Raw genomic sequence first — 27,853 nt, forward strand, 5'->3', positions numbered from 1 at the left:
GACCGCGAGCGCAGCCTCAGCTTTGCAACGGCAGCAACGGCCGAGGCCCGCGGGCGAGGTCAAGATGGTGGCTCCGCGGGCGGGGGGAGCGGTGAAAGGAGGAGGAGGAGCCGGACCGTAGCCAGCCGAAAACACCGACACCCAGAGGCCTCCCGGAAGCCGCCGCCGCTTCCTCAGCCACCGCCGCCGCCTGCTCCAGCTCCGGACGCGAGTGGGCGGCGGGGCGGGCCGTGAGGGAGACAGTAGAGGAGGGAGGGGCGGAGTCGGCCGCCTCGGCCCCGCCCCTGGCCGCCGTCCCAGGTCCTGCCCGGTGCGGCCCTCCAGGGCCCGCCCAGCCCCGGTGTGGCAGCGGCTTATGGCGGCGGTGGGGCCCCCGCAGCAGCAGGTGCGGATGGCCCGTCAGCGGGTTTGGGCGGCGCTCGAAGTGGCGCTCCGCGTGCCCTGCCTCTACATCATCGACGCCATCTTCAACTCCTACTACGATTCCAGCCAAAGCCGGTTGTGCATGGTGGTCCAGATCTTCCTCCGGCTTCTGGGTAAGGGCGAGGGGGTGGCCTGCACCCCCGGACGGCTCCGCTGGCGGAGACGTGCGTCAGGGAGCGGGCAGCCGCGCGCAGGCCGTGGTTGTGTGAGTGGATGTCAGAGTGAGAGGATGTCAGAGTGAGAAAGTGTGTGATTGTGTGTGTTTGTGTATGTGAGTGTGTGGCAGGATGTGTGGGAGTGGGATAGTGTGTGAGACTGCGAGAATAAGCGACTGAGGCCGCGTATGAGACTGAATGTGTGAGATGAGTGTGTATGAGAGCGTGCGGCTGCGGGAGGCTGTGTGTGTGTATTAGGGAGAAGCAGGTTCGCCCCCCAGGGGCGTCCTTGCGGGCTGGGCGGGGGCGGGGTGGGGGGGAGGATGTGACACCAGCAGCCGAGATGACCGCAGAGCCGCGCTCCGGGCCAGTGGGCCCCAGTTCCTTGTTGCACCCGAGGGCCGGCGGGGAGGACGCCTGGACGGGCGAGCTTGCGGCTCAGCCTGCTGCTTCTCTAGGGGAACGAGAGCTGGCTTACACGTGCCATGCGGCAGCTTTGGGAAAACAGCCCCTCTGCTCGCCCCCGTCTGTGTGTGACCTTGGCCCTGTCGTGCTAAGGCCTGGGCCTCAGTTCCCTTCTTTGCAAAATGCAGAGGACGCGCGTGTTGTCACTTCTGTATCCGCGGGCTCCCCATGATGGTGAAGTGTCTGCGGTAAATGACATCCCAAAAGAGAGAGAGAGACAGGGTTTCAAACGTCCAGGCCTTGAAACCATTACCCAAAATCTTCATAACGAAGGCGATATTTGTAATGAGTCCTACAATTTTCCATGAATGAAGTGGAGGTATTTAAAGAAAAAACGTGGCCAGAGAGTGATGAGACTTTTTTCCATAAGACAGGAAAATCAGTTTTTGTTGTATATGAATGGAGTGTTGAAAGCATTTTATGTTTCACTCCCCACCTTCACTTGCATCCCCAGAATGAGAAGCATTTATTGTAAAAAAACTTTTTTAAGTGATTGAAACTTGGCAAATTTTGTCGATGAAGTAATAAAGTTTTTAACAGGCTAGTGCTTTGAAGTGTTGCTGAGGGCTGCGATACTGAGGTCCTTACCAGCCTTGGTGAATTAGGGGCCATCTACTGCTTCTTTATTCTGATGTAAGAACCGTGGTGGTGGTGTTTTGTTCTTAGCAGTAAATAGCAATGTTTTACATGTTTGGTACTTTACTTTTGCAAAGCATTTTTACTAGTACTATCTGACCTAATATTTAATCTCAGAAATCCCCCAGAGGTGGGTGGTGGTGGTCTCATTTTGCAAATGAGAAAACTGAGGGTCATAGAGATTATGTTTTGCTTTTGATAGAAACACAACAAATAAGTGGTTGCCACAGCCCAGGCTTAAAAATCTTCTGACATCAGTGGTGGTCCCCTTTCCCCCCCAGTACAGCTTCAGTCCAGACACACAGCATGGTATAGTGACGGTCACATGCTAGATCTGAAAACTAACAGATGTGTACCAGCTGTTCTTTAGCACAGGCTTATCAGTAACCCGCCAGCTGCTTCACACCAGCCATTCCTACGTACAGCTGCAAAAGCGTAGTGCCCTCAGCCGGGGCAGAAATGGGGCTGTGTGATTTTTGTAATGTATGCAAATATCAAACACCTGAAACTAATGTGTTGTGCTCCTGATACAGTATTGTGTCATGGTATATAATACTGTGTCAGCTCTACTTCGATTAAAGAATTAGCTTTAATGTGTTATACTTAACATATTTTATTTAACTCTGACAGTCATGGGTTAATGTTAAAATGAAATTAATAAGAATGGGGCTGTTGGCTGAGCAAGGCACCTGACTACTCAGGGGGTGATTTCGATTTGGAACCTCACTTGAAACATCCTACCTATTTTTTTGTTGTTGCTTTGGACAAATCTTTCCAAATAATGTGTGGTCACAAAAATAAATAATAAAGATCATTCTTAATAATAATTGACAAATAAAGAAGTAGGGGGCTGTCGGGAGGGCATTTTATTCCTGTCAGAAGTCACTGATGTGCAGTGACCAGCATGGCTCAGTGGTTTGGGTGTCGTCCCCGAGAGGAGAGTTGCTGGTTCAGTTCCCGGTAAAGGCATGTGCCTGGGTTGCAGGCTGAGTTGAGTCCTAGGTTGTTGGATTGGGGGCTGTGAGAGGTGCAGATTGATGTTTCTCTCTCTCTTTCTCCCTCCCTTCACCTCTCTCTAAAAATAAATAAAATCTCTAAAAAATAGAAATCATTCATCATGATAAGTTACACTGACAGACTGCCAGCCCTGCCCCCCCCCCCCCCCAAACAGAAGAGAGAACAGAAGATAACCGACTTTTAAATGCAGTGGCTCTCGGAGTTGGGCTTCAGGCGAGGGAGCTCTAAGGAAAAGGAGTATTTTCCTTATTTAAATAATTCGTGGTGGTTTCAGAACATTAAATTAAATAATCTGGTATTTTTTGTACTCAATGCTTATTTTTTAAAAATGTTTGTTGATTTTAGAGAGGAAGGGGGTGGAGTGAGAGAAACATGGATTGGTTATCTGCTCCTAGGTGCTCTGACTGGGAATCAAACGTGTGACCTTTTGGTCTAGGCCTACCGGATGACGCTGCTACCATCTGAGCCACACCGGCTGGGGCCTTACTGGTACCTTTTTATTTTTATTTCTTTAAGATTTTATTTATTTTTAGAGAGAGGGAAGGGAGGGAATAAAAGGGAGAGAACCATTTTTGTGAGAGAGAAGCATCCACCCACGGTTGCCTCTCATACAGGGCTGACTGGGGACCGAACCAGCAACCCAGTTATGTGCCTTAACCAGGAATTGAACCCATGACCTTTTGCTTTGTGGGATGACACCACGCTGGTCAGGGATCTGTACCTTTTTAAAGACGACAGTAATCACAGCTCTCTCACAGGGTGTTCAGGACAATAAAAGAGATAGGATGTAAGTCCTTAGTACTTGGGACCTAGTAAGGGCTATTTAAGTGTTACCTATAGTAAGCTTGCCAGCTTTTTAAAAAAAATTTTAATATTTATATTAAAACCCCACTGTTAACAGATTTTTTGGTCTTTTGAAGGCATCAGTGAAATGTTGGTGCTATTTTTTTGAAATTTTGCTCTCAAAATATTTTCTGGGTAAGATTTCATCAGAAATACAAAAATTTTCCAAATCCGTCACCTGGCTGTTCCTTACATTATATGTGTAATTATTAATTTTTTCACATTTGTAGGTGATAGTTTTTAAAAACTGGCTTTGGTGCTAAAAAATTCATCCTGAATGAATGCAAGTGTCTGAAGTATTTTAAGGCCCATTCAGTGAGGCATTCTCTGTTTTTTTAAAATGACACATTTTGTATAAAAAATACCAAAGGATAATTAAAATTAATTGTTCTACCTGGTTATTTTTAATTGTAGACCTTTTTAATAATTTAGATACTGTTGTATATAATCTCAAAACTTGGCAGTCTGACCCATTTCTTTAACATGATATAAAAATGGGCATCTGCTGGTATGGCTCAGTGGCTTGAGCCCCAGCCTGTGAACCGAAGGGTCGCTGGGTTGTGGGCCAGGCCCCCATTAGGGGGCGTGTGAGAGGCAATCATACATTGATGTCTCTTCCCTCCTTCCCTTCCCCTTCTCTAAAAATAAATAAATCTTAAAAAAAAAATGGGCATCTGAAGAATACACTTCCCTTCCGCTACACTAAAGTACTAAAACTGTACTTTTGTTTGGTATCAAACTAATGTGAGAATTTCAACAGGGTAGAAAATAAAGCATCTCATTTATTTGGAGATCCGAAATAAAATCATATCACTATATACAGAATATTTAAGAATGTTAAGCTATTCTTAGGAGGTGTTAAATGCTAAATGAAATGCAGTCCAGTGCAGCATAATGCTGAATTAGCAAATCTGATTCCAAAGCAGAAAATGCAAGCATAGGAGTTTGTATTAATAGTATTACTCATATAATGGCAATTCACTGAAGTGGAAAGCCCTTTTTTAAGCATAAAATAAAATCCAGAAATTATAAGGAAAATTTTAATAAATGGAAAACTGTTATGACAAAACTTTAAAAAAATTCTTAAAAGTAGCATACTGAGACAAAAATATCTGCATCAGATGAGATTGTGAAAGTTTTACTCCGTCATTAAGAAAAACTTAAACTTCCAGAGAAAAATGGGCCCAGGGTGTAAGCAGTTCACAATAAATGAAATGTAGATGGTCAGTCAGCCTCATTTATGACTAAATAAATGTAATCAAAACAAAACTTCACTACTTAGATTGGTGAAGAGTTCAAAGTCTGAATAGAAACTAGTTTGCCAAAGCTATGGGGAAACAGTTCAAGTTACACAGTTTTGGTAGGCTGTCACTTCTGTGTAAAGCCACCTGGCACTATCAACTGAAATTCATCATATTCATTTTGACATGTTTCATTTCTAAGAATATGACCTAAAGATATAGTGTACCAAGACTGGGGGCAAGGATATATTCACTGCATCATATTCGTTTTTGACATGTTTCATTTCTAAGAATATAACCTAAAGATATAGTGTACAAAGACTGCGGGCAAGGATATTCACTGCAGCATTGTTGGTACTAACAAAACAACAAATTGTTAATGTCTATTAAAAGGGAATCTGTTTTTGTATTCGGTTTAGCCATACAATCAAGTTGTTGAAAAGAATGAGATATAGTTAATTTTAGTGCTGTAGAAAGAACCCAGAAAGCTTGTGATATGAAGAAACAAAGTGAAGCAGTTGTAATTATGACTGCATAAGGGTAGACTAGGTGTTCTGAGCTGTAACATTATGACATTTTGGACAAGGTAATTCTTTTTGGAGGGCTGCTGTGAATTGTAGAATTCTTTTCCTCACCCAAGGATATGTTTTCATTGCTTTTAGAGAGAGAGGAAGGGAAAAACACGAACAGGTTGCTTCCTTCATAGTGACCGAATCCGAACCTAGGTATGTGCCATGACCAGGAATCGAACCCTGAACCTTCTGGTGTGCAGGATGATGCTCCTACCAATTGAGCCACCTGACCAGGGTGAATTGTAGGATTTCTAACAGCATCCTTGTCTGCTACTCATTAGATACCAGTAGCACCCCACTTCCCCCAGGTGAAATTGCCAGAAATGTTTCTAGATATTGCCAGATGACATCTGGAGGGGAGAGGGGGGATAAGGTCCTGGTTGAGAACTACTGGGATACACAAACAGAGCAAGAGCACAGAATAGAAAGCCCAGAAATAGACTACCCATGTATATATAGAAACCTGACGTGTTTCAGAGGTAGAATTGAAGTATGTTGAGGTAAAGAAAGACTATTCAATTAGTGGTCATTTAATTATCCATATAGAAAAAAATAAAGAGTGATACTGGACCGCTGCCTCATGTTAATATATAAACAGTTCCAAGTGGATTAATACCTAAATGTGAAAAGCATAACTTAAAAATTTTTAGGAGAAAATATGGGAGAACATTTTTTTAACCTTAGAGTAAGGGAAAAGTTCTTTTAAAATATATAAAAGCAAATCTGTAAAATATTGATAAATTCAATATTAAAATTTAAAACCTTTATTAATCAGAAAAGTGAAAAGAAGAGCCACACACCTGTAGAAGATGTTTGCATTACAGATAACTGACAATTTGTAGTCACAATATTTTCTATATGTTTATGATTCATTAAAGGAAACCAGCTCCATAAATGGGCAAAGAAACTGGCAATTCAAAGAAACATTAATGGTCAGTAATTTGGAAAATGCCCTCTTTGATAAGTAATCAGAAATGCAGAGTTTTAAAAGGTAAAACAAGAAAAACCATTAAGTAGGATCCTCTTTAAGTAAAAAGCAAAAAAGAATATGAGTTTATGAATGTGTTCGTTTATACAAAGCTTGGTTTATTCTTCATTTACTATTGGGATTGACTTCAAAAATCACGTTCATATTTTTTTTAAATAAAAGCATGCTTAAAATCTTAGTTTACAAGCAAGATTTTAGGTTTATCTTACCAAGAAACTTAATATACCCTATTTTAACCTAAAACGAGAATTTGAATAATTTTGTTTATGCTCTAGTTTATCCAGTACGCCTACAGATGACCATTTCAAGTATTTTACTTTGTTTTGCATTTAATTTGTTGGGGCTCCCTTGGAAGAAAGGTAGTCCTAACATTTATTTCTGGGTTCCATCTTCATTCTGTACAGCACTGAAATGTTTTCCCACAGCTTGCTTTAGATTATGTTTTAAAGGTATCTAAGGTAGCAGGAGAGTGTAAATATTATGTCATGTTTCCTTCTCACTTTAGTCCTAAGTTTCCAGAAAAGGTTAGGGTCTGAATGGACTTTCCACATAAAATTTGAGCTAAACACGTTGTTGTGTAGTATGTTAGGGGTTTATTGTTTGTTTTTGTTTGCTTATTTCTGGTAATCCAAATTGTAAAGGCCCTGATATAGCTTCAGAGCTCCTGAATTGATTGATACCTGTTTCTTGTCTTACCTCAGAAACTTCAGTGAAATTAATCACTGGAAAATTGGGTCCCTGAGTTGTGATTTCAGTGTCCCAAGATGGTTTTTCTTTATAAAGCATCAATTGTATATAGCTTTGATTACTTATGCAGATAACTCTGAAGTGCTAATAAGAACCACTATCCCTGGGCTTAATTTTCCTAGGTCAGGAGTCCCTAAAGGTCAGGAGAGAGGGGATGTTGAGACTTGTTATATGGGAAGTTGACTTTTTTTATTCTCTCTGTAAAATGAGAGCTGATTTTGCGTTCATATGAAAGAAAAAAGTAAGAGCCCCATGTGCATGCAAACTTTGGATAAGGGTTAAGCAGTTTTATACTATTCTTGAAACGTTTGGTCATTTAATCGTACCATCTTGAGGCTATTTTAATCCAGAAATAGTAGTATCAGGTTGTTACTTGCTAGGACACATTTGAACTTTGCGGTTGTAGTCTCACTACATTATTTATCTATTACAGCCTCCTCTTTTCTTCCCTTGGTGTATTTGCATAAAGCAAAATGGCACTTTTTCTCCAGACATATTTCTAAAACCCCAATCATACATTCCTTCACTTATGTGTCAAAATAAGCTTGAGGGGGCAAAGCTATTAAACTAAAAAGGACTGGTATAAACTACAACAAAGTTCATGAATATTCACAAATAAAAATTATCTTGCCACTTTGTGAATGGCAAGTTGATAAAAATAATTTATAGTCCCTGTTTGACTTTCTCCCTTTTAATTAGTATAAACTAGAATTGAAGTTACTGTGGTTTTATTTTGACTTATTTTAGATTAAGTTCTGTTGCCGGAAAAATAAATAGTTTTCCTATGTAGAAAAAATAAGATATTCTAATCCTGCTCAAAAAAAAAAAAGCTCACTTTCTATTGAAAGGGCCTACACCCAGCTATCAGCTCTTTGGGAGATTATTAGTGGCCAGCTTGCTCTGGAAATCAGCCAGATGGTTTGCATGCAGAAATCTATGTCTCTTCTAGGTGCCTGTGTCCTTCATTCTCTTTTTCACAGATGACCTGCCAAATTGGCACAGGATGAATTTTAAGTTCATGGGCATAGTCATTTTTTAGAGGAACTAGCTTCTTTACATGTAATGGATTATGAAATGCCTCCACGGTAATATGACCTTTTTTGATTACATGCTGAAATAAGGTGGATGGGTGGATATTTAATTTGGTGTTTGTCACTTTTTCTGTACTCCAAAGATTTGGGTTCTTAGCTTTGTCTTAATCTGTTTATAAATTTCAGTTTCCATGTGGGCTGTATTTTGTGGTTGTCTTTAAAAACATAATCCAGAATTCAACAAGAATACATTTAGTTCCCCAATGAATAGAAACTGCATTTGTTTACAAAATATTTTGGGTTCCATAGATGTACATGGTAGGATTCTTGATTGCTAGCAAGGACATAGTGATAACTACACTAGCAGGTAGTATATGAGTATTAGGTGATTCACAGGTTCTGCAGGTAGGCTGACAGAACAGTCACTATCAGAGAAAGTGAGTTTGTAAGATGGATAGGATTTGAACAGTCAGGGACTTGGGCAGTTGGTGGGGCCAAGCAGAGAAAAGGATCAAACACAGCTGCAGTGAAAGCACAGAAGGGTTGTGCTTGGGGAAGAAGTCTGGAGCTTTGGCGTGTGCCTTGAGAGGAGTATTACTGTAAGGCCGATGGATCCTTGATTGCTAGGACAAGAAATGTAGATGTTGGTTTATAGTGATTTCAGAGCTGCTGCAGTATTTTGCTCAGAAAAATGAAGGAAGGCATATTGGTGATGGCTTGTAGACAGATTTGGACAAGGTGAATTTTTAGACACTAATAAATAGGTTGGTATCACTGAAAAAAGGGAGATAATAGGTGTTAGAATTTGGTGACTGTCAAGTTTGAGGGTGCAGGACTAGAAGGTGCCATTAAGAAAACAGTAATGGTACCTTTAACTGAAATTGGAAATCACAAGGAAGAGCCTTTTGAGGTGAGTTAGGTTTTAGAAATTGAGTCTTGCCGTTGTAATGTAGTGGTCCTAGATGGATATTTGGGTGTCGTTCCCATGTTGAAACCTTGGATAATAATGTTTATTGTAATCTCACTTAAAAAGTTATCAGAGCACAAAGAAAGATGGTACTAGATACATATCACACCACACATTGGTTAAGTTTGGATTAGGGAGGGGGAGGATTTATCACTTTTAAAATATTTTGGTTTTCTGAATGTTACTTTTGTGATTTGAACAATAAAAAGGGCTATTTGAAGACAAAGACTGAATAATGTACAGGAAAAGGGGAACTAGGAGAACATTTCTGAAATGTGCAAGGAAAAATGTAGAGGAGGAAAAAAAAAGCAAAATTGAATTTGGACCCAGGGGAGAATGCTCAAATTTAAGAAGTGGGAAAAATAAGAGGCAGCAGGAGTTCAGTTTGTGGAAAAGGAGGAATAAGGTATAAGTATAAAACTTAAAACTTGATTTTCTAGAGAACATTTTTAAGAAAAAAAATCTAAGATTTAATAGGAACAAATGTTTACCATTTTGGTTATTTTTAATTCTAATGTTTTTGTAATGGAATTATTGGCATGTTCTTTAAAGATTTTAAAACTTGGTAAAATGTATGTATCACTCCAAACTTATCTTGAAGATAATTTAGTAATAATTTGGTGAATGGGAATATGGCACTACTTGAATTACTTTGGAAACTAGAATTCTAATATGATTTTAAGAAATAATGTTTTTCTGTCTTGTTGAACTGACTTTTACAGCATCTTTTATGGCCTTTAAGCCTTGTCTTGAGGCTTAATGTTTATAATTTTGAAAATGTTCACATTTCCTAATTATAGGAAGACTGACTCTTAATGGGTAAACATTATTAAAAATGTTCCATTCAAATGACCTCTTTTTTTCTTTTTTTTAGGTATATTTTTATCCAGTATTGTTCTGATATTGTCACAGCGATCACTTTTCAAGTTTTACACGTACAGTGCAGCCTTTCTGTTAGCTGCAACTTCAGTGTTGGTAAATTATTATGCTTCTTTGCACATTGACTTCTATGGTGCCTACAACACATCAGCTTTTGGAATTGAGCTGCTTCCTCGGAAAGGGCCCTCACTATGGATGGCACTCATTGTTCTACAGCTAACACTTGGAATTGGATACGTCACACTATTCCAAATTCATTCCATCTATTCACAATTAATTATTTTGGATCTCTTGGTTCCTGTAATAGGCTTAATCACAGAGCTACCATTACACATCCGAGAGAGATTAGTTCTTACTTCTTTCTTGATTCTTCTATTAAACACAGTGCTTGTCTTGGCAATGAAACTTAAGTGGTTTTATTATTCTACACGGTATGTTTATCTTTTAGTAAGGCACATGTATCGAATTTATGGATTACAGTTACTAATGGAGGACACATGGAAGAGGATTCGTTTCCCAGATATACTGAGAGTATTTTGGCTAACAAGAATTACAGCTCAGGCTACAGTGTTAATGTACATTTTAAGGATGGCAAATGAAACTGATTCCTTCTTCATTTCTTGGGATGATTTCTGGGACCTCATTAGCAATCTTATCATTAGTGGATGTGACTCTACACTGACTGTCCTGGGCATGAGTGCTGTAATTTCCTCAGTAGCCCATTATTTGGGCCTTGGAATATTGGCCTTTATTGGATCAACAGAAGACGACGACAGGCGGCTTGGCTTTGTAGCACCTGTTTTATTTTTTATTTTGGCTCTTCAGACTGGTTTAAGTGGGCTAAGGCCAGAAGAGAGACTTATTCGCTTGAGTAGAAACATGTGCCTTTTGTTTACTGCAGTCCTGCACTTCATCCACGGAATGACAGACCCTGTATTAATGTCTCTCAGTGCCTCTCACGTGTCATCTTTTCGTAGACATTTTCCTGTGCTCTTTGTCTCTGCTTGCCTATTTATTCTTCCTTTTTCACTTGGTCGTGTTCTTTGGCATCGTTATGAACTAAACACATGGTTGTTTGCGGTTACAGCATTTTGTGTGGAACTCTGCTTAAAAGTAATTGTTTCTCTCACTGTTTATACGCTTTTCATGATTGACGGCTACTATAATGTCCTCTGGGAAAAGCTTGACGATTATGTCTACTATGTTCGTTCAACAGGCAATATTATTGAATTTATATTTGGAGTAGTAATGTTTGGAAATGGGGCTTATACTATGATGTTTGAATCTGGAAGTAAAATTCGGGCTTTTATGATGTGTCTACATGCATATTTTAACATCTACTTACAAGCAAAAAATGGCTGGAAGACATTTATGAATCGTAGGACTGCTGTTAAGAAAATTAATTCACTTCCTGAAGTAAAAGGGAGCAACTTACGAGGAATAGGTGATGTCTGTGCAATCTGCTACCAAGAGTTTGCATCATCTGCTCGTGTCACACGGTGTAATCACTATTTTCATGCACTTTGCCTTCGGAAATGGCTGTACATTCAAGATACTTGTCCAATGTGCCATCAAAAAGTATACACCGAAGATATCAAGAATAATTCAGATATACCTAACAGCAGTGGATTTATTGTACCCAATGAAAATCCAGAGGAAGTTGTAAGAGAGGCTGCTGCTGAATCGGACAGGGAATTGAATGAAGATGACAGTACAGATTGTGACGATGATGTTCAAAGAGAAAGAAATGGAGTGATTCAGCACACAGATACAGCAGCCGAAGAACTTAATGAGGACACTGACTGATTAAAATAGCATTTACTAATCATTGAGGTTGTTAAATTTCAGTTCATCCAAAATGGAGTTAATATGCTTCACATCAGTGTGTAACCAAGCACAAAAACAGTATCAGTGTTTAATCTGTGAATGGTTTTCCGTTTACTGTGATGTGCTACTGTAAATATACCTCTTTAATTACTTCTGGTCTCTTTGGTGACCTATTTAAATTTGTGTACATTATTGTACATAGAATAAAATGTTTTCACATTTTTATGACAAAATTTGAACAAATAGCTTTTTAATAGATGTAATGATAATATGGTGCGCGAACTGTGCCAAAGATTCCTCAGTGAAAGTGTATAATTCATCTAACTCTGGCCCCTAGTGTTTCTTTAAGATGGGTGGGAGAATGAAAATGCAAATCAGAGGAAGCCACAAAATCAAGGAAATGAAGTAATTTTATAAACTAAGGAAAAAGTAGGTTGCCAGAAGTGATTGAGACTTTGAAATTTTAGTGTAGCACTATAGTTGAGCTGAGTTTGAAAGTCCAGATTTGGAGATTGTGTGAGCTGAGAAACAGGCTTATATCAACATGTATCTGGCATGAGCCAGAATGTGTTTAATTTTGATGTAAAAATCAGTGTATCTGTTAGCCATTCTGTGTTTGCAGCAATGACATAAAAATTATCCTTTTGGACTTTTAAAAGAAATTACAAAATGAAACATTTGGTGGTGGTCATTCTTTGAAGCTAAGAAAAATCCCAACTTTAAGCATACAAATAAGGGGGGTGGCGTGCAGTGATATATAATACCTCTTTATGGACAACTCCCAGAGAATTCCTTTATTGAAACTTCCACTAAGTTTTACATACATGATGAAAAATGGAAGACATACTAATTACATGTCAGGAAAAAATAATTTAATGGTATTGTTATATAGTGTGTTGGCTAATTCCACTGGATCCTCATCTCTTACTGCTGACATTATCTCCAGTATTTGACTAAAATAAAACAAAAAGATAGTTTAAATTGCTAAATACATATTCTGTTTTAAAGGTATTTTTATTTTTCCACATAAAGGATGATCCTAGTACCTTTAATAAGCTTCAGCAGGTATGAGAATTTTCAGCACTATTAGAAAGTGCTGGAAATTTTAACTGCCAGGCAAATAACTGCTAGGATATTTAAAGTAGGGTAATTAGAGACAGATTTCTGGGGTAGTCTTGCATATAACTAGACCAAAAAAAAAAAAAAAACAATTGCAAATTATAAAGCCAGCCTATGTTATGTGTTGTACCACAATTAGGGAATTAACCCAGTGGAAATCAGTCCTTAAAACTGAGTCACTACATATTCACGACTGGGTCATGATGAGCTTTTAAAAAATGGAAAGAAAGGGCAAAGTACCCTGTATGGAAGTACTGTTTTCACTTCTGTTTGGGTTTTATTTATGTATGTACGGTACATGTGTAATGCATCAAAGCCTGAAAGCCACTGCTTAGAGAACTGGTTACTAAAGGATAGCAAGAAATTGAGATCTGATCACCAGCACAATGACAGCAAAGGAACTTAGAAGTTATTGGAACAATGTGTGTTATGGGGAGGCAGAATGGAGTGGGCTCTCTCTCTCTACTCCTCCCACCCACCCCCCACCCTGCACAATAGAAAGAATAACCCAGATTGTTAATCTTTCAGTTTCTCTGTCTAGAATGATAATTATCAGTAATGTTTTCTAGCATTCTCATATATAGATAGAATTTTATACATGAATTAGAAAGTTCTCAAGTCAAAACTAAACATTTAAATAGTCTGTCTTAATTTTTGTTCCCTTTATCAGTTTCTTTATATAAAACACCTATTAGGTATTAGGGGTGGAAATTAAAGATTAACGAACTTTTTATTCTATAAACGTTAACACTAAAAGGCTTGCCTAATCTGTATACTAAATGAACTGACTATGCTAATTTTTGTCATCTGACAAGATATGCTTAAAAGTAAATCTGTTAACATTTAAATTGACACTAAAGATGCAATTTTCTTCAGGAACTACAGAATCTTCCTCCATCTCACTAGCTGGACTTGGAACTACATGTATAATATTGTGCAAAATCAATGACTCCTTATACCCTTGTCCCTTGCAGTCCCTCCACACTGATACCAGTAACAGCTTAAACAACAACAACAAACAAAAATAAACCCTGTCATTTTCCAGCTTAAAATCCTTTTGGTCCTGATAAAATCTAAACCACTAATAAGATTGGCATACAAGAGGCCTCACATTCTGGCCTCATTCCACCATCCGAACTTGATCGCTTAACCTGTGCACCCTACTTTCTGCCACACTAAACTCACTGTTCCCCTGGAGCAGAGCAGCCACGCCCTCCTGCAGTCTGCCTTTGTTCAGAGTGTTTGTCCTAGTCTGGCATAATTCCCAGTCAGTAAACAGCTGAAATGTCACCTTAGTTCTCGCACTTCCCTTCACGGCAGACAGTTGCTGTGTCCGACAGTCCCAGTCACATATTCATACCTCTCTAACAGCACTGCCATCTGGAATTACACTTTTTACATGCTCGTTTGTTCCAGAAGGAAGGGATTCTTGTCTGGCTCATTTAATGCCTTATCCAAAGTGTCTGGCACCTACTCACTGGTGGACGGATGAGGGCAGGGACTGTCTTAATTCTTCTGTGTAGCCTCAGTAAAATGACATGGCAAGAGCTCCAAAATACCTTTTGGGAAATTTATTTAGAAGGAAGATTTCTATAGAAATAATTAAAGCCAAACTGTTAATAGACGGAGGTGGATTAAAATGACTTTGTAAGTAGGAATTTTAACTTGCTAATGAGAAATTCAGACTACATATGGCATGTGCATTTTTGAAATGTGGTTTAGACTTTTCAGTTTGCAGATGTTGATTTTCCCAAGCTCTACCTACTCAGAACTAATGTTCATAATTGTGGTTGGTAATCAAGCATTTTTAGTTCTTTACTGTCTACACTTAGAAACACCTTAACACCCTGTCTTGCAAATGTGTAGCTAAAGTCAACAGCCTGACATTAAGGAAGTATAGAAAATGTTGGCAACTACTTCCTCTCTAAGCTGGCTGCTAGATAAATACCAGTTTCTTGTCTCTAGTGTCCTCTTAAATGTCTGAAGAATTATTCAGAAATATTGTGTCCTGACTGAATTTGCAAGTTATACATTTCATAAAAATTAAAACTGATTCTTTACTAAGCAGAATTTATATATGTTCCTCATCCTTCGGTTTTAAAATGAGTTTTAGTCTTTAGCAACACCAGCATGTTTAATAACAGAGAAAAATCTTTCTAATATGTTTCTATAGAGTAATTCACTTTTCTGCCTGCTGACTTTAGATTTGGCTTGCTTCATACTCTTACCTGTTTAAAAATGACTGAAAAGTAGATGATGCATATGGAAGGAATTATTACAGTTTAAAAGTAAAATTCAGTAGTAATTTATATGAATGTGTTATACATACATCCAATTGCCGACATTGGTAAACCATACTAGACTGATGCATTCTAGATTTAAATTATGGGCTTGTGCAAACAAAAGAGATTAGATGGTGTCCCCATTAAAGTGATATAACAGACTTTTCCTATGAGTTGATCTATGGTCTCCAACTCCTTGACAGATAAGTAACAGGGCGCTCTTTTCATATGTGCTGTATACACTATAATTTCAAAAAGTGATTCTAAATTAGTTTTTTTAGGAAATAAAATTCTACCCCCTTTTTTAGTTGGGAAAGGAAATCCTCTCGTGTTGTTTTTTAGGTTCACTCAGGTTGTCAAATCATTTCAAGTGCAGATACCAGGGGAAAGGTCTGCTAAGACTGCATTTTTATAACCATCAACAGGGAAGCTGCATGAGAACAGAACTTACACCAGTTTCCATATATGGAAAGCATTAAGATCTTTTCCCTCCTATGAAATGACAAATGACCAAAATCACATGAAATTTTCACTGCAGCAATAAAACCACTTGAGGTAGAGAGGATATGAACAGAGAGGCTGAAATACAAGTCAGGTGCAAATCCCTCCAAATCACTTCATTACAATGATTAAAATGGTGTTTGATCTCAACTTCATTTGGATTTCACCCAACTTGTCTATCCCTTGAGTTCATTCTGTTAGGTGCCATTTGGTGGTTGATATTAATGTTTTTGGAAGACCACAAAAACAAAATACTTACATTATATGGCAGGGTTCATTTCTGTCTTTCAAACAGTGTCCATTTTCCCATTTCTTTTTGGTAGGAAATGAAGTTTTTACATATTTTGAACCAGCGTGTGTACTTTTCACTCCACACCAAGGTGCATCTATAGAGTTAGCAAATAGAAGTATCTTCAGAAATTTAACTTTTTAAATTATTTTTTAAGTGAACATAACCAAATCAATATATAACCTCTAAAATAAAAGCCACGATTCAGCTTCAAGTATGGCAAAAAGCAACAGAAAAAAACTCTAAGAAAAGCACAATTAATAAAATCTTGAGAACTATATACAAATTCTTAAATGTTTTTATAAGACTCACTTTTATACCCCCAACCCCTGGCTAACATTATTGCTGGTCTATGACAGGCTTAAAAAAAAAAAAGACCTACAGCTAAAAGAAATACAACTGTGACATGAAACACTTAGGTAAAACAAATTTCTATGTAGCCTCCACTCAATATGAAACGGTGGCTTTGAATACTGCGATTATTCACTAACATATTTCCTTAATTAAGAATTATAATAGCTCACACATTCTATAAACACTGTACTTCTAATGAGCTCATTTAGTTTTCCTTACTCCCCAAGGAAATAAACCTGATTTCTTCAGAATGGCTCAGCCTTAAGTCCATGTGTATAAAGAGACCCTTGAGTTCCATGGTACAGATAAAAATTTTAGCTTCTAACTTTGTTTTATTTTAAAAGGCAATATTATTATCAAAAATTCTTAGACTGAACCAATTTGATTTAAATTTCTGCACTTTAAGAGTATTGTAAAATTAGGCCATTGCAAAGATGACATTGTGTAAAAAATAAAATCCCGAACAGTTTTTGAAACCCTTAGGTAAAATGCTTAGTAAGACTCCTTGTTTGATAAAATATTCATAAATACAACCTTAGTTACTGACATCTTTTAAGTGCTTAGGCTTTGTCAAACTGTAAACATTACACTTGCATAAGTATTTTCCCATCAGCTGATAACAATACCGAAAGGTTTTCTAAAGAGGGTAACTGTTGAGGCTGAGTGTGCCACTTTAAAACATTTGTTCAATTTTCTTTAGCTCTTTTTTGGCATATTTTAATATGAGAAAGTTCTAAAAACTAACTTACCAGTCTCAATCATTAATTTTTCACTAGGTATTGACTTCAAAACTTCCAAATTAGCCTCAGTTTTCAGTGAGCTTAAAAAAAGATATTAATGTATAAAATTAAAAGGTACATTTAATGAAGAATAACTTTCCATACTATAAATTTGTCTGAGACAGATCACAAAACTATCTCAAAATCCCAAAATAAACTTTAGTTGGCTACAGAGGCAGTATACCATTATTGTTAAACAAAAAGTTTCACCAAGGCTGAAAGTCTTTTTAAACAAAAGGCTGTTAGGCCCTTGCTAGCAAGAAAAAGACCAGGTCCTGGGGTATGAAGTCCAAGAGTGGGGAAAGGCAACTTAGCTGTCTAGGAGCAGTTGAGCATTTTCACACGTCAAGTTGGGAGGGGCATGTAAGTTGTTTTGGAAGAATGTTCTTTGTATAGATAAGGGGTGGGAGGAGGTGAAGCAGAGCCAGCTCTGGGATAGGCTCTGAGTCTGCCAGGAAAAAAAAATCTCTGGTCCAGGGACAGGCTGTGGGCAACAGATTGGAAAGTTCAAGCAGAGGCTCCTGGGGTTCTATGGTGCCTGGCTAGTCTCTCTTTTTAGATAATCGTGGAAATAGCCATCAGGCAGTTAATCCAAGATTCCACCAGACAACATACAGGAATGTGAGCATTCTTGTTAGCTGACCCTGCAGTTGTTAACCTCTTCCTGTCTCTTCTACCCTCTGCCTGCTGTCATTTACTTTAGGACAGACATCTCAGAACTTTCTCCCTGTTGTTATCCTTCCAGAATCCAATTAAGATCTATTCCAACCAGATCTTGCCTTTAGTGGATGCAATAACTTTCTCTGAGTCTAAAACTTAACTTTTTTAAAAGAATTCACTTCCTCTGAGTAATTTACATAACTCAGAGTGGAACAGTCTTAGCTTTCTCTTCCAGTTTCAACTGTCTTGTCCAGTTTCAACTTCTTGTTCCAGAAGTCTATAGAACATTTCTCTATTAGCAAAACTGACTCTTTTTTTTTTTTAGGTTTTCCTTTCTGAGTATCTGTAATTTTATTTTAGTTGGATTTTAGAAGAGTAGGAGTGAAATGTTTGTGTAGTCTGCCATAAGTACCAGTCTTAGTGTTCTCTAGAAAAAAAAATTCTTATTTTCAGTCCATTTAATGTATTTTTTTGTCAATATATTTTCTAAAACATATGGACATGCTCCATATTGAGGGGAAGCAAGGTTTGCCCCCCCTCCCCAAATATGCCTTTTGGGATATTATTTTAAGGTCGTTACTTTTAAGAAAAACAGGAAAAACTTCTGACCTTCCCCCTAACTGCCTAAGAGAATGGAGGTGGAGGATCTGCTCCAGTGAGGGACGGATCATCACAACTACCGTCTGAACTGTGATAGAGAAGAACCTGAGCACAAGGCCCATTGGATCGGTATCCTCACAGTGTCCCCATTGTTAAGATGGCCCAACATTTGTGAACCAAACCTTTGCTTTTCATTTCCCTTTGAATTGCCTTCCTCCGCTTTGAAACCGCAAACCACAACCCCTCCTTGTCCTTAGCTGAAGAGGACAACAGAGGCCTCAACTGCCTCTGGTCTCATCCTGCTCTTTGGAGCTCCCATATATACCTACATCATAAGTTTGAAGATTTTTTCCTGTTATTAGTCTCATGTTAATTTGATTTTATAATCCTGGCAATTTGTAAAAACTGATCTAAATACCAAAATAAACAGTATCAGAAGAAATATTTTTAATCGAAGCTAGTGTACTCATTTAAAAGGTTTCCCATTTAAAGAACAACTATGCTTCTATACTCACCTTTAAATTTGCCCTTTTTCTTAGGAAGGGAAAAGTTATAATTTAATTAGAAACCACAGACTTTGTGACAGACAGTATAAATTAACATAGCAGAGACTCAAATTAAGACTATAATAAATTAAATTTCAAAACAAGAACAAATATTGACTTTGATTAGACAAAGGACTAATCCATTAATACTATGTTAATGCCGGGGAAGAAAAGCTAAGCCTTTATAAACTCAAGACAGGTTGGAAACAGCTGAAGCAGACTTATGGTTCAGCAGGGTAGAATAAAAAGCCTTCTACCCCTCCTCCTCCAGAAAGCTATCCAAAATAACAAGAAAAAAAAAGAAACACCATTTTTGATGAAACTAGGAGATACTTGCTAACCCCCTAATTAAAATACATAAATCAGAAAGTGGATGGAGAAATGGTAAATAACCTGTATTTACCTGCTAAGCAACTTAAGTGCTATGTGCCTGCAGAAAGAGATACTGAAACAAGTAAACCAATTCACCCAAGAAAGTTCTAAGAATTGGAAAAACTAGGAAGAGGCTGGGATGAGGCAGGGGACTGAAGAGGGGGATTGTTTGAAGAGTCGGGGTAAAGAGAAGATGGGACTCCTAGATTAGTGAATTGGTGAAGAGACCATTACTTTTGTCCCCACCCGTGGGTGAGGGAGAAGGGAGGGAGAGGAGGTAGGAGAGGGAGAGAAGGAGACAGTCTGGAAAATCTCAATCAGAGACTGGACTGGGGAACAAGCACAGAAGAGTGCAGGCTGAGACATGGAAGTGGACATGGAGACTGCGCACAGTGAGAGCCTCTGCAACCCCACCCTGCTTCAGCACACAGGCACGTTTGTGAGTCTCCACCCCACACTTCCCCAGGCATCGGAGCATCCTCTCTGGAGGAGCTGAACCCACCTGGCGGAAGATCTCAACAAGCTGACACTGAGGGATCCCTGGTGAGAACGTAAGGTGGCCACGTGACTGGCCTGCCAGTTGATGGGCTATCTCTAACAGTTTTTTTTTCCTTTTTAACTTTTACAATATACAGGGAACTGCCCAACATTTAAAGAAAGCCTGCGTTGTGAGAGAGAGCAGAAAAAGGAACTCAGAGCATTTTTTGGTATACAGAAAATAACTTTCAAGAACCATAATTTAAAGCGATGAGAAGATGCTGCAGAAAAATATCAGATGGAAGTTGTTTTTTAATCCACTATCCAAGCACACTTTCAAGAGGGAAGAAGAGCATATGTTCCTTTTCAAACATGTGTTCCATCAAAACAAAATGAATACACGGGACAGAAAAATAGTTCTATCACAGAAAAGATACCAGTCCAAGCAAGCAGAAAGATGGAAGGGTCTAGAAGGAATGGAACTACTGGATTATCTAGGTAGGTTTCCTCACGTGGCAAAAAAGAGAAAGGCATTTTACAGAGTTGTTGGAAAGTGTGAGAAGGCTTAAAGTCTTGAAGACACTCAAATAAAATAAAAGTATGAGGAAACTTACTACAGGAGAGTCAAAAAGTGGTACATACACCACATGGTTCAATCATCAATAATAAAACACCAAATATGCATATAACCACAAAATTCTGAAATGACTACATTGAGAGGACTATGGACGACAATGCAGGTGGGGGAACAGTATGGGATGTGAACTTAAAGGCTCATATACCTTCATGAGAACATAAAGAGAATGAGTAACTGCGATGCATATTTAGAAATAAGGTGATAAACAGCAATGTGGTTGCCTCTGGAAAAGCTGACTTAGGAGCAGAAGACATGCTAGAGACTGTTTAAAGCCTCTTAGTACTACTGAACTTATTCATATATTCCATATGCATATTAATATGCATATATGCCTTTGCATATTGACAAATTAGTCAAATAACTTAAAATATGGGAAGTATACCCAGAACATTTAAGTAAGTCTAAACTCTGTAACAGGTAATTTCATGATTCTGTTTCCTAAAATTTTAGTAAAAATTGCTATCAGAAAAATAATTTTAAGGAAATGAAACACTAATGAGGGAAAGCAATCTTATACTATTTTGCAATTTACTTAATGAGCCACACTGACATCCTGTAAAAAAGACACTGGTGCAGGCTCACCAAATTTGGAAGAAAATGAACCTGCATTGGGTACGTGAGGTTTTTGTTTGGTGTAACAGCAGAAAGGTCACTGAGTGAGGAGCCAGGCGACATAGGTCTTCACACTTGGGAGTTACTGTACTTTATAGCTGTTTCTTAGCTCCTCTAAGCCTCAGTTACTTGGCCTACAGAGATAAAGATGATGATGTCATAGTATGACCTTTTCCCCACGATTACACATCACGTGCTTGTATATACAGGCATATGCGTGTGTGCACACACACACACACACACACACACACACACGATGCTGTGAACAGGTATGTCTGGGACAGAACACCCTGAAAACAAACTGTAGTGCTAGGGAAGGCTAGCTATTGAGCTCAACACAAAATTATGTTCCACTGCTGGGACACACGGTAGTAGTTTTAAATGTTCGAGCTTAAACACGTAACAGTACTATTGCATTTCTTACATAATTACTGAAATTCTCAGGCCAAGGTCAATGCAAAATAACTTTAATAAATTTTATTATCATTATCAACAATTCACTATAAGACAAGTTAAGTAATCTGTTTAATATAAAAGTTAAAAAAAAACAGAAAACAGGCACCTACCAACCATTAAATCCTATATAGAGATCCAAGTCCATCAAAGCAGCTGCTGCCTCCTTGGTACCATCAAATGAATGCACCTAAAGACATACAGGTATAATTTATGACTCTTCCTTTAAAATTCTAAATACAATTTATAAGCTTTTCTTAGCAAGAATATAGGTGCACTAGGGGTTTGGGACCACAGATTTCATATGTGGTGCCCCTATAATTTTTCAAATCAGTGTTCACAATCACAACCTGCCATCGTCTCCAATGACATGAGGCAAGGATGAGTGGGCCGCCTACAATCCCTGTCTTTGTGGCTGTGTGGACACTTCTCCACCAGCATTACTGCATGCACACATCACAGTCACGTCACCAGGAAGGCGGCCTGCCCTAGGGAGCCGCATTCTTAGGCCGAAGCATAAAAAAAGTTAGAAATGCTATAAAACTACTTTAAAAATATTTTTAAATGTTCAGTTTTTCTGCTATAGGATACTGCTTACTAGAAATGACTTTTAAGAGGCAAATTTTAAGACAGTTTCTCACAACCTTGCTAAAAACAATGTAAATTGTTATCTAGTCAATAATACCAGCTCAGTAGGCCAAAAGAAAAAAAAATTGAGATGGTGTTTTTGTCTTTCAAAGATGTAGGGGTTAAGGCTTAGTTTTCATAGTTTGGATGTACTTACGTGATCAAAACCAGTAGGCAACAATAACAACACTAGCTAACCAGTGATATAGCACATTAATACTGAGCCTGGAGTCTGAATACACTAAGGTAACATGTTTTTCAACAAATAAAACTCTTGCACAACTGGCCAAAAGGTTTGTTTTTATCCTCAGCATTTCCAGCTGACTAGAAAACACATTCTCCAATAACAGCGAAATAATTTTAAATGTGACTCCTCATAAACCATTTCAGAAAATTAGTTATTAATTCTTTATTTGGCAGTCCCTTTAATAAAAGTCAAACATTGAAGTTGGATTTGTTGTTGCTGTTTTTAACTATTTTTATCTATTAGATATTAACTATCTAATTTTTTAACTATTGGAGAATTATCCAATAACTATTAGGGAATCATCCAAGTAAATTCTTATTTAGAAATAAAGCAAATGGGCTGAGAGGTAGAGCCTGAAGGTTGCAGGTGCCACCAGCAACACCAAGAGCGTTCATGCAAGCCTTTCCCAATCCCCCCGCGCTGTTTCTAAAGGGCAGTGAGCATGTCAGTAAACTACAGCTAGAAGTGCGCACAGGAATGTTTACCACCCCAGAAATTCAAAAAGCATGCACATCACTAGTACGTATGAAATGAGGCTAAAAACTTGAGAATAAATATGACACTGTCAAAGCAATGCAATGTGGGTATATAATTAGGGCACAGGGCTACTTCCTCTTTCCTTAATTGGCAAAGTACAGATATGTATTTTATATACTTGGATTACAGGTTTTTTTGCTGGAGACCAGTGAGTCTCTCCTGGAATTTTGTATGAAAATTTATATATTTCAGCATTTTTCTGAGGCAGATTCTCAAAGGAGTCCATGACCCCAAAATGATTAAAAATCACTGATATGGATGGATACTGGAGTTCAGTGGTGGGCATAATATTTAAGGGAAATGCCCCAAGATTAATGACTGAAGTGTCCATACAGGAGAAGTGTTTGCAACAGAAGCAAGTTACAAAAGAGAGAATGAGTCTCTAAGAGTGGCAGTAGTCAGTGAATACAGTTGAGAAATTAGGAAGGCAAACATGAAATGAGGGTCAAATTATTTTCAAGTAGTATTAAAACTAGTTTTATTTTGCCCAAATTTAAGAATGGCTGATAGAAGAGGCAGAGAAAAATTACCACACTGTCATATAATAAAATGTACATTCAGGGGTTTCTTGTGAACAGAATTCTATACTCATTGTTGTGCTCTGAACAAAGTAACTAAATTTACATGTCCTTCAATATAATGAGAGAAGGGTCTTAATACTTTTATTGCTGACATCTGAATTACTTTAGAGGCCAACCTTAATAACCAAGAAGATTTTGTGCAGCATCTATTAAACACCTCTTATACTTACTACTCCACCTACACACCGATCTCTATTTCTCTTCATTATATCTGTGAATTAAAAACAGAACTTTTAGCAAATAGCTGGATTTCTGCAAAACGAATTCTAAATATTTCAGCTTTAACTCACCTAAAAATTCAGCGTGTGAGTTTCGACAGTGAAGAAACATTGGTAATTTTGTCTGTTCTGACAATTCAAATTGTTTTTCAAAATATCTGCATAATACATAAGATTTTCTTGTTAGAAATTTTGTTTTAGCACAAGAAAAATAACTGTCAAATGATCTTTTTTAGTTAAGAGGATTTCCCTAGAAATTATAGGACAGAAGTAGCAAATTCAGACATGTAAAATACTTCAGGCTTGGCCAAAGGCTTTTACAACACATATCTTCTGGAAAGGGATACTTCGTTTTCTGAGATTACAAAATTATTTTCAGGAATGATTATAACGAATAGGTAATTCGGGTAGCACTTTACTACTGACTGACAGAAGTTAAGAGCTATAAAGTTCAAGTTTAGAGGTATAGGGGACAGTCCCCCAAATAATTCCTTTTAACTGGCTTTCCAACCAAACCTCAGCAAGTGACACAGGCACCCTCCCATGACCTGCGGGATTCCTCCCCTGCACAGTGTGTCTGTGGTGGAAGATACACAGTTGGCCCCTGGCTCTGAGAGCGGGCTGCGCACCACCTGCAGGGGTCAACTCATTCGTGAGAAGCTAGGCAGAATTTTGTACTGTTTTCTATGTTCTGTTGTCTAAGAAATTACTGCCACTGAACAAAAAGCAGGATTTTGTACAAACTAAACACAAGGACCTGTTACAGAGCGTAAAAACTGAAATACTCCGTTTTTCAGCAAAATGAAAATCACACAGTAGCCCTGAATATTTCAGAACACTTTTATGAAAAGGTCTTTTTAAGCACCAGAAACCATTATCTCATTTGATCCTCAGAACAACCCTAGTACAGCACAGGAGCCGGTGGCAGAGGTGGGTAGGACCTTGTCCAAGGTCACAACACACCAACACTGTGGCAAACCCGGAACCAGATCTCGGAGCTCCAATCCCAAGTCCCAGCTGAAACTACCGAAGTTGTGGCGTTTCAAAGAGCCTCTTCCTAGAGTATAATGATAACATCTACAGGACACAATCGGGTGGTGGTGGGGGCAGCTTTTGTTGTTTTGTTTTTTATTTTATCACAGTGCTCCCTCTTGTTCTTGTTCTCCTTAACGGTCAGGTAGCTTTAAGTGAAGCCAGGAGTTACAGACAGTAGGTGTCTTACTAAGGTGTCTCTCTAGGCCCCTTGATGCTGGGGAATAATTTGTGTTTAACTTAAATCTCTTAGGCAATATTTTCCTATACCTTGTCTCCTAAAGTGCAGAATAACTATTTTCAAGGAGTACCCCTCAGAATCCTTGAATATGCTAAGTTGCAAAATTAAAAACAGAAATAATACTTCTTAAAGACAGTCTTCCTAAAATCAGTGGTCTATGTCTTTATTACCTAATGTTTAGGTTTTTAAGACAGCCTTTCAAATTCTGCTGGGTTAGAATAAGCAAAACTATTTTTCAAGTACTAAAATTTCAGTGTAGAAGATACAAGCGAAAACCAGGGGGAGAGATCTAATTCATTACCATAGTCACTACTTCCATAACCTCTAATCCAAATATCGGCAATTAAGTGGGCTCCAGTGCCCAGGGGTGCATTCAGCTGGGAGAGTACTCTCCGCTTTTTGTGTCCCCCCTCCAAACTAGACACTTCTTTCAGGCACAAGCCCATGTACTAAACCACATGACCAAGCTGGAGATTTGCAGATTCTAACCAGTAGCTTGGAAACTAGCCTTCCTATAACAGAGCAGGCAGAAGTACAGTTAATGAAAATAACAGATGCCCAAGCAACGTGTCTACAGACCCTTGTCTAGTTTTAGAAAAGAAAGGTCCATGCGCTCAAGCTAGATAGGTATCATATGGAAGACATGTGTTAAAAAATTATTCCTAATGATACAAATTGAGGACAAGTGGTACTTAAAATCAAATGACTAGTGTCTTCAAAGGAAAAAAAAACCCCACTATGTTTAACTAGAAATAACAATATAAGTTAAAGGGCAGAACTGGCACCTATTATGGGACTTCTCTGCTTTTAGTTACTCATGATTTTTTTTTTAGTTCATAAATGAAAATCATTCCTAAATTAGATTTGCTTATTTTAGTGAAGCTGTAATTTGATTCTGATTATGTTACGGCTTCGTACATTTTAGACTCAACAATAACTAAGGAAGGACAAGGGCTTAAAATGTCCAGGCTCAGAGTAGCAACTTTTACAAATAGAAATGAGATAAATCCAAAAGACCCAATGCATTACACTAGTATACCTTAACCAGTGCTCTATACACTGGCTGATGGCAAAGAGGGCCTCAGGCTCTCATATCTGAGGTCCCCTAAAGATTACTTTGAATTTTTAATTTAAAAAGAAAACAAAAACCTGCCCAGTATTAACATTTTAAAACCCCAAGAAATATGCCCCAAAAGCAAATTCCTCCCACTCAAGTGAACACAGCACGACCTTGCAACAAGGTAAGGAGTGTAGCACAGGGCAGAGAAACTGAAAATACTGGGTATGCTTAAAGGATAACCTTCCTGTAACTAACTCAGGCCTTTTCCTGGTTTGCATGCTTTGCTTTTTGCTTTTTAAAAAACATTTTTCAAAACCCCAAACAGAAACTGTAACCAGTATTTTCCTTTAGGATGTCAGTATTTCTAAAAATTATATACTAGCCACAATTTATTGAGCACTTACTCTATGCCAGTCACAGCACTACATGCTCCACTACCAAATGAAAAGGTAGGAAGGAGGTATTACTGCCATTTCAGGAAGCTGAGATTTATAAAGGGATATATACAGCCACAAGACGGCAGTTATGATTCAAACCTGAAGCTCTGTTGATTGCAAAGGTCTTTTAATTTTAACATGCTGCTGCACTTACCTATCATTATTTTTCAGACACTACATCTACTGCACATAAGTTTTTTTGTCCTGCCTCCTAATCTATTAATTATTTTCTATTTTTCATTTTACATGTATCTTTTTCCAGATGACATTTTTACCAAAAAAAAAAAAAAAAAAGACAAATCTTACACGGGTTGTTTCAAATGGCATAAAAGCAGAGACTAAAATGTAAATTCTTCCAAAAATAGACCCAACAGAAAAAGGTGAATTACACACTTTTAACCCATGCTGCGGTACAGTAATCAAAGTTACTTCCCTCCTTATTAAAAAATCAACAGGTGTCTGAGTACCTACCACGTGCTAAAAGGGCCTTACGGGAACCATCACCTGAGCACTCGGACTCGGTCCGTGCCCTTCAAGAATCAGACACACTAGCTCACTGTCGGAGGGGGAGAGGTAACGGAGGGGGAAGGTAGCGAACACCTAGGTACCCTGCAGGAATGCGGAAACACGAAGTGCCCTGTGCACCCAGAAGAGGGCTGCGTGCTGTCAGGGTGGGCCCAGGGGAGGGAGGGAGCCAGGACAGAATCATGCGTAATTGTTTCCTGAACAACAATCCAAATGTGCTTATTACTGTGTGTCATTTTTTACTAAGTCACTTGATGTTTTATAACTTTTACAAAAAATCTCAAACTGAACTCCCCATCTTTCCGAAATTTCTACTGCAGCTTCTCTTTAAACCCACCCACCCCGAAAGAGGCCTCACTCAGGCCCTGCCACCTCCGGGAAAGCCTTCTCCGACTCCTGCACTCAGTCCTTCCCCTGCCATCCACACGCCTTCCTGATCGCAACTTTCCAGCCTATTTGATCATTCACGTCCTCTTATAAAAAAAATTCATGTGTAACTTTCCAAACAAATCCATTTAATGACCACGATCATATCAGATTTTATTCCAATGTATTAACAAAAATACTTAGAAAAATCACATAAGGTCAAGAATCTTCAGCGCAGTGCATTCTATTATTGCCCAAAACACAGGAAAAACAAGTAGCCTTAAATTTGCTTTGCTCTCCATAGCATATGTTGTATAAAACTAAAGTTTTGCTTCCAAAAATATGTTCCCACGTGGTTGTGTTGTTGTTCAGTGGTGTTCTTAGGGCCAGAAGCAGCGAAGACATTATTCAAAAAAACTGAAAATGTCCTTACAAGTCTGGAGTGAAGCCTTCTGCTAGGCCATTTAGTGCTATAAAGTTACTTTAAGTTAAACGTGGAACAGGCACTACA

General features: G+C 38.4%; 2 protein-coding genes across 12 annotated transcripts in view; one reads left to right on the forward strand and one right to left on the reverse strand.

Annotated features, from left to right (window-relative positions):
* The first annotated feature begins 11 nt into the window (after window positions 1–11).
* Window positions 12–12,466, forward strand: RNF139 (ring finger protein 139). The gene is made up of 2 exons (XM_045861112.1): window positions 12–536; window positions 9,960–12,466. Exons 1-2 carry the CDS (start codon window positions 356–358, stop codon window positions 11,768–11,770), a joined length of 1,992 nt encoding a protein of 663 aa, XP_045717068.1. The 5' UTR covers window positions 12–355; the 3' UTR covers window positions 11,771–12,466.
* Window positions 12,467–12,570: 104 nt separating this feature from the next.
* TATDN1 (TatD DNase domain containing 1) overlaps window positions 12,571–27,853 on the reverse strand; it is a 30,144-nt gene continuing 14,861 nt past the window's right edge. For 10 of the 11 annotated variants that reach the window (XM_045861120.1, XM_045861113.1, XM_045861114.1 and 7 more), the window contains 6 exons: window positions 23,754–23,839; window positions 23,634–23,674; window positions 21,585–21,661; window positions 17,086–17,156; window positions 15,953–16,079; window positions 12,571–12,744 (listed from right to left, as the gene is read on the reverse strand). In XM_045861120.1, coding sequence (XP_045717076.1) covers window positions 12,642–12,744; window positions 15,953–16,079; window positions 17,086–17,156; window positions 21,585–21,661; window positions 23,634–23,674; window positions 23,754–23,839 — 505 coding nt within the window. In that variant the 3' untranslated portion in view covers window positions 12,571–12,641. Of the gene's footprint in view, window positions 12,745–15,952; window positions 16,080–17,085; window positions 17,157–21,584; window positions 21,662–23,633; window positions 23,675–23,753; window positions 23,840–27,853 lie in introns of those variants that run through there. The other variant, XM_045861121.1, reaches the window with a different exon arrangement.

The sequence above is a fragment of the Phyllostomus hastatus genome, unplaced genomic scaffold, assembly GCF_019186645.2.
Source record: "Phyllostomus hastatus isolate PE091 unplaced genomic scaffold, TTU_PhHast_1.1 phas_scaffold_21, whole genome shotgun sequence".
In the NCBI taxonomy this organism is placed as follows: Eukaryota; Metazoa; Chordata; class Mammalia; order Chiroptera; family Phyllostomidae; genus Phyllostomus; species Phyllostomus hastatus.

Excerpts from the sequence above, each read along its gene's own strand:
- RNF139 (XM_045861112.1), top strand. The coding sequence starts at position 356 with ATGGCGGCGGTGGGGCCCCCGCAGCAGCAGGTGCGGATGGCCCGTCAG. Across the intron at positions 537-9,959 it reads GATCTTCCTCCGGCTTCTGG|GTATATTTTTATCCAGTATT; the intron begins GTAAGGGCGAGG and ends TCTTTTTTTTAG.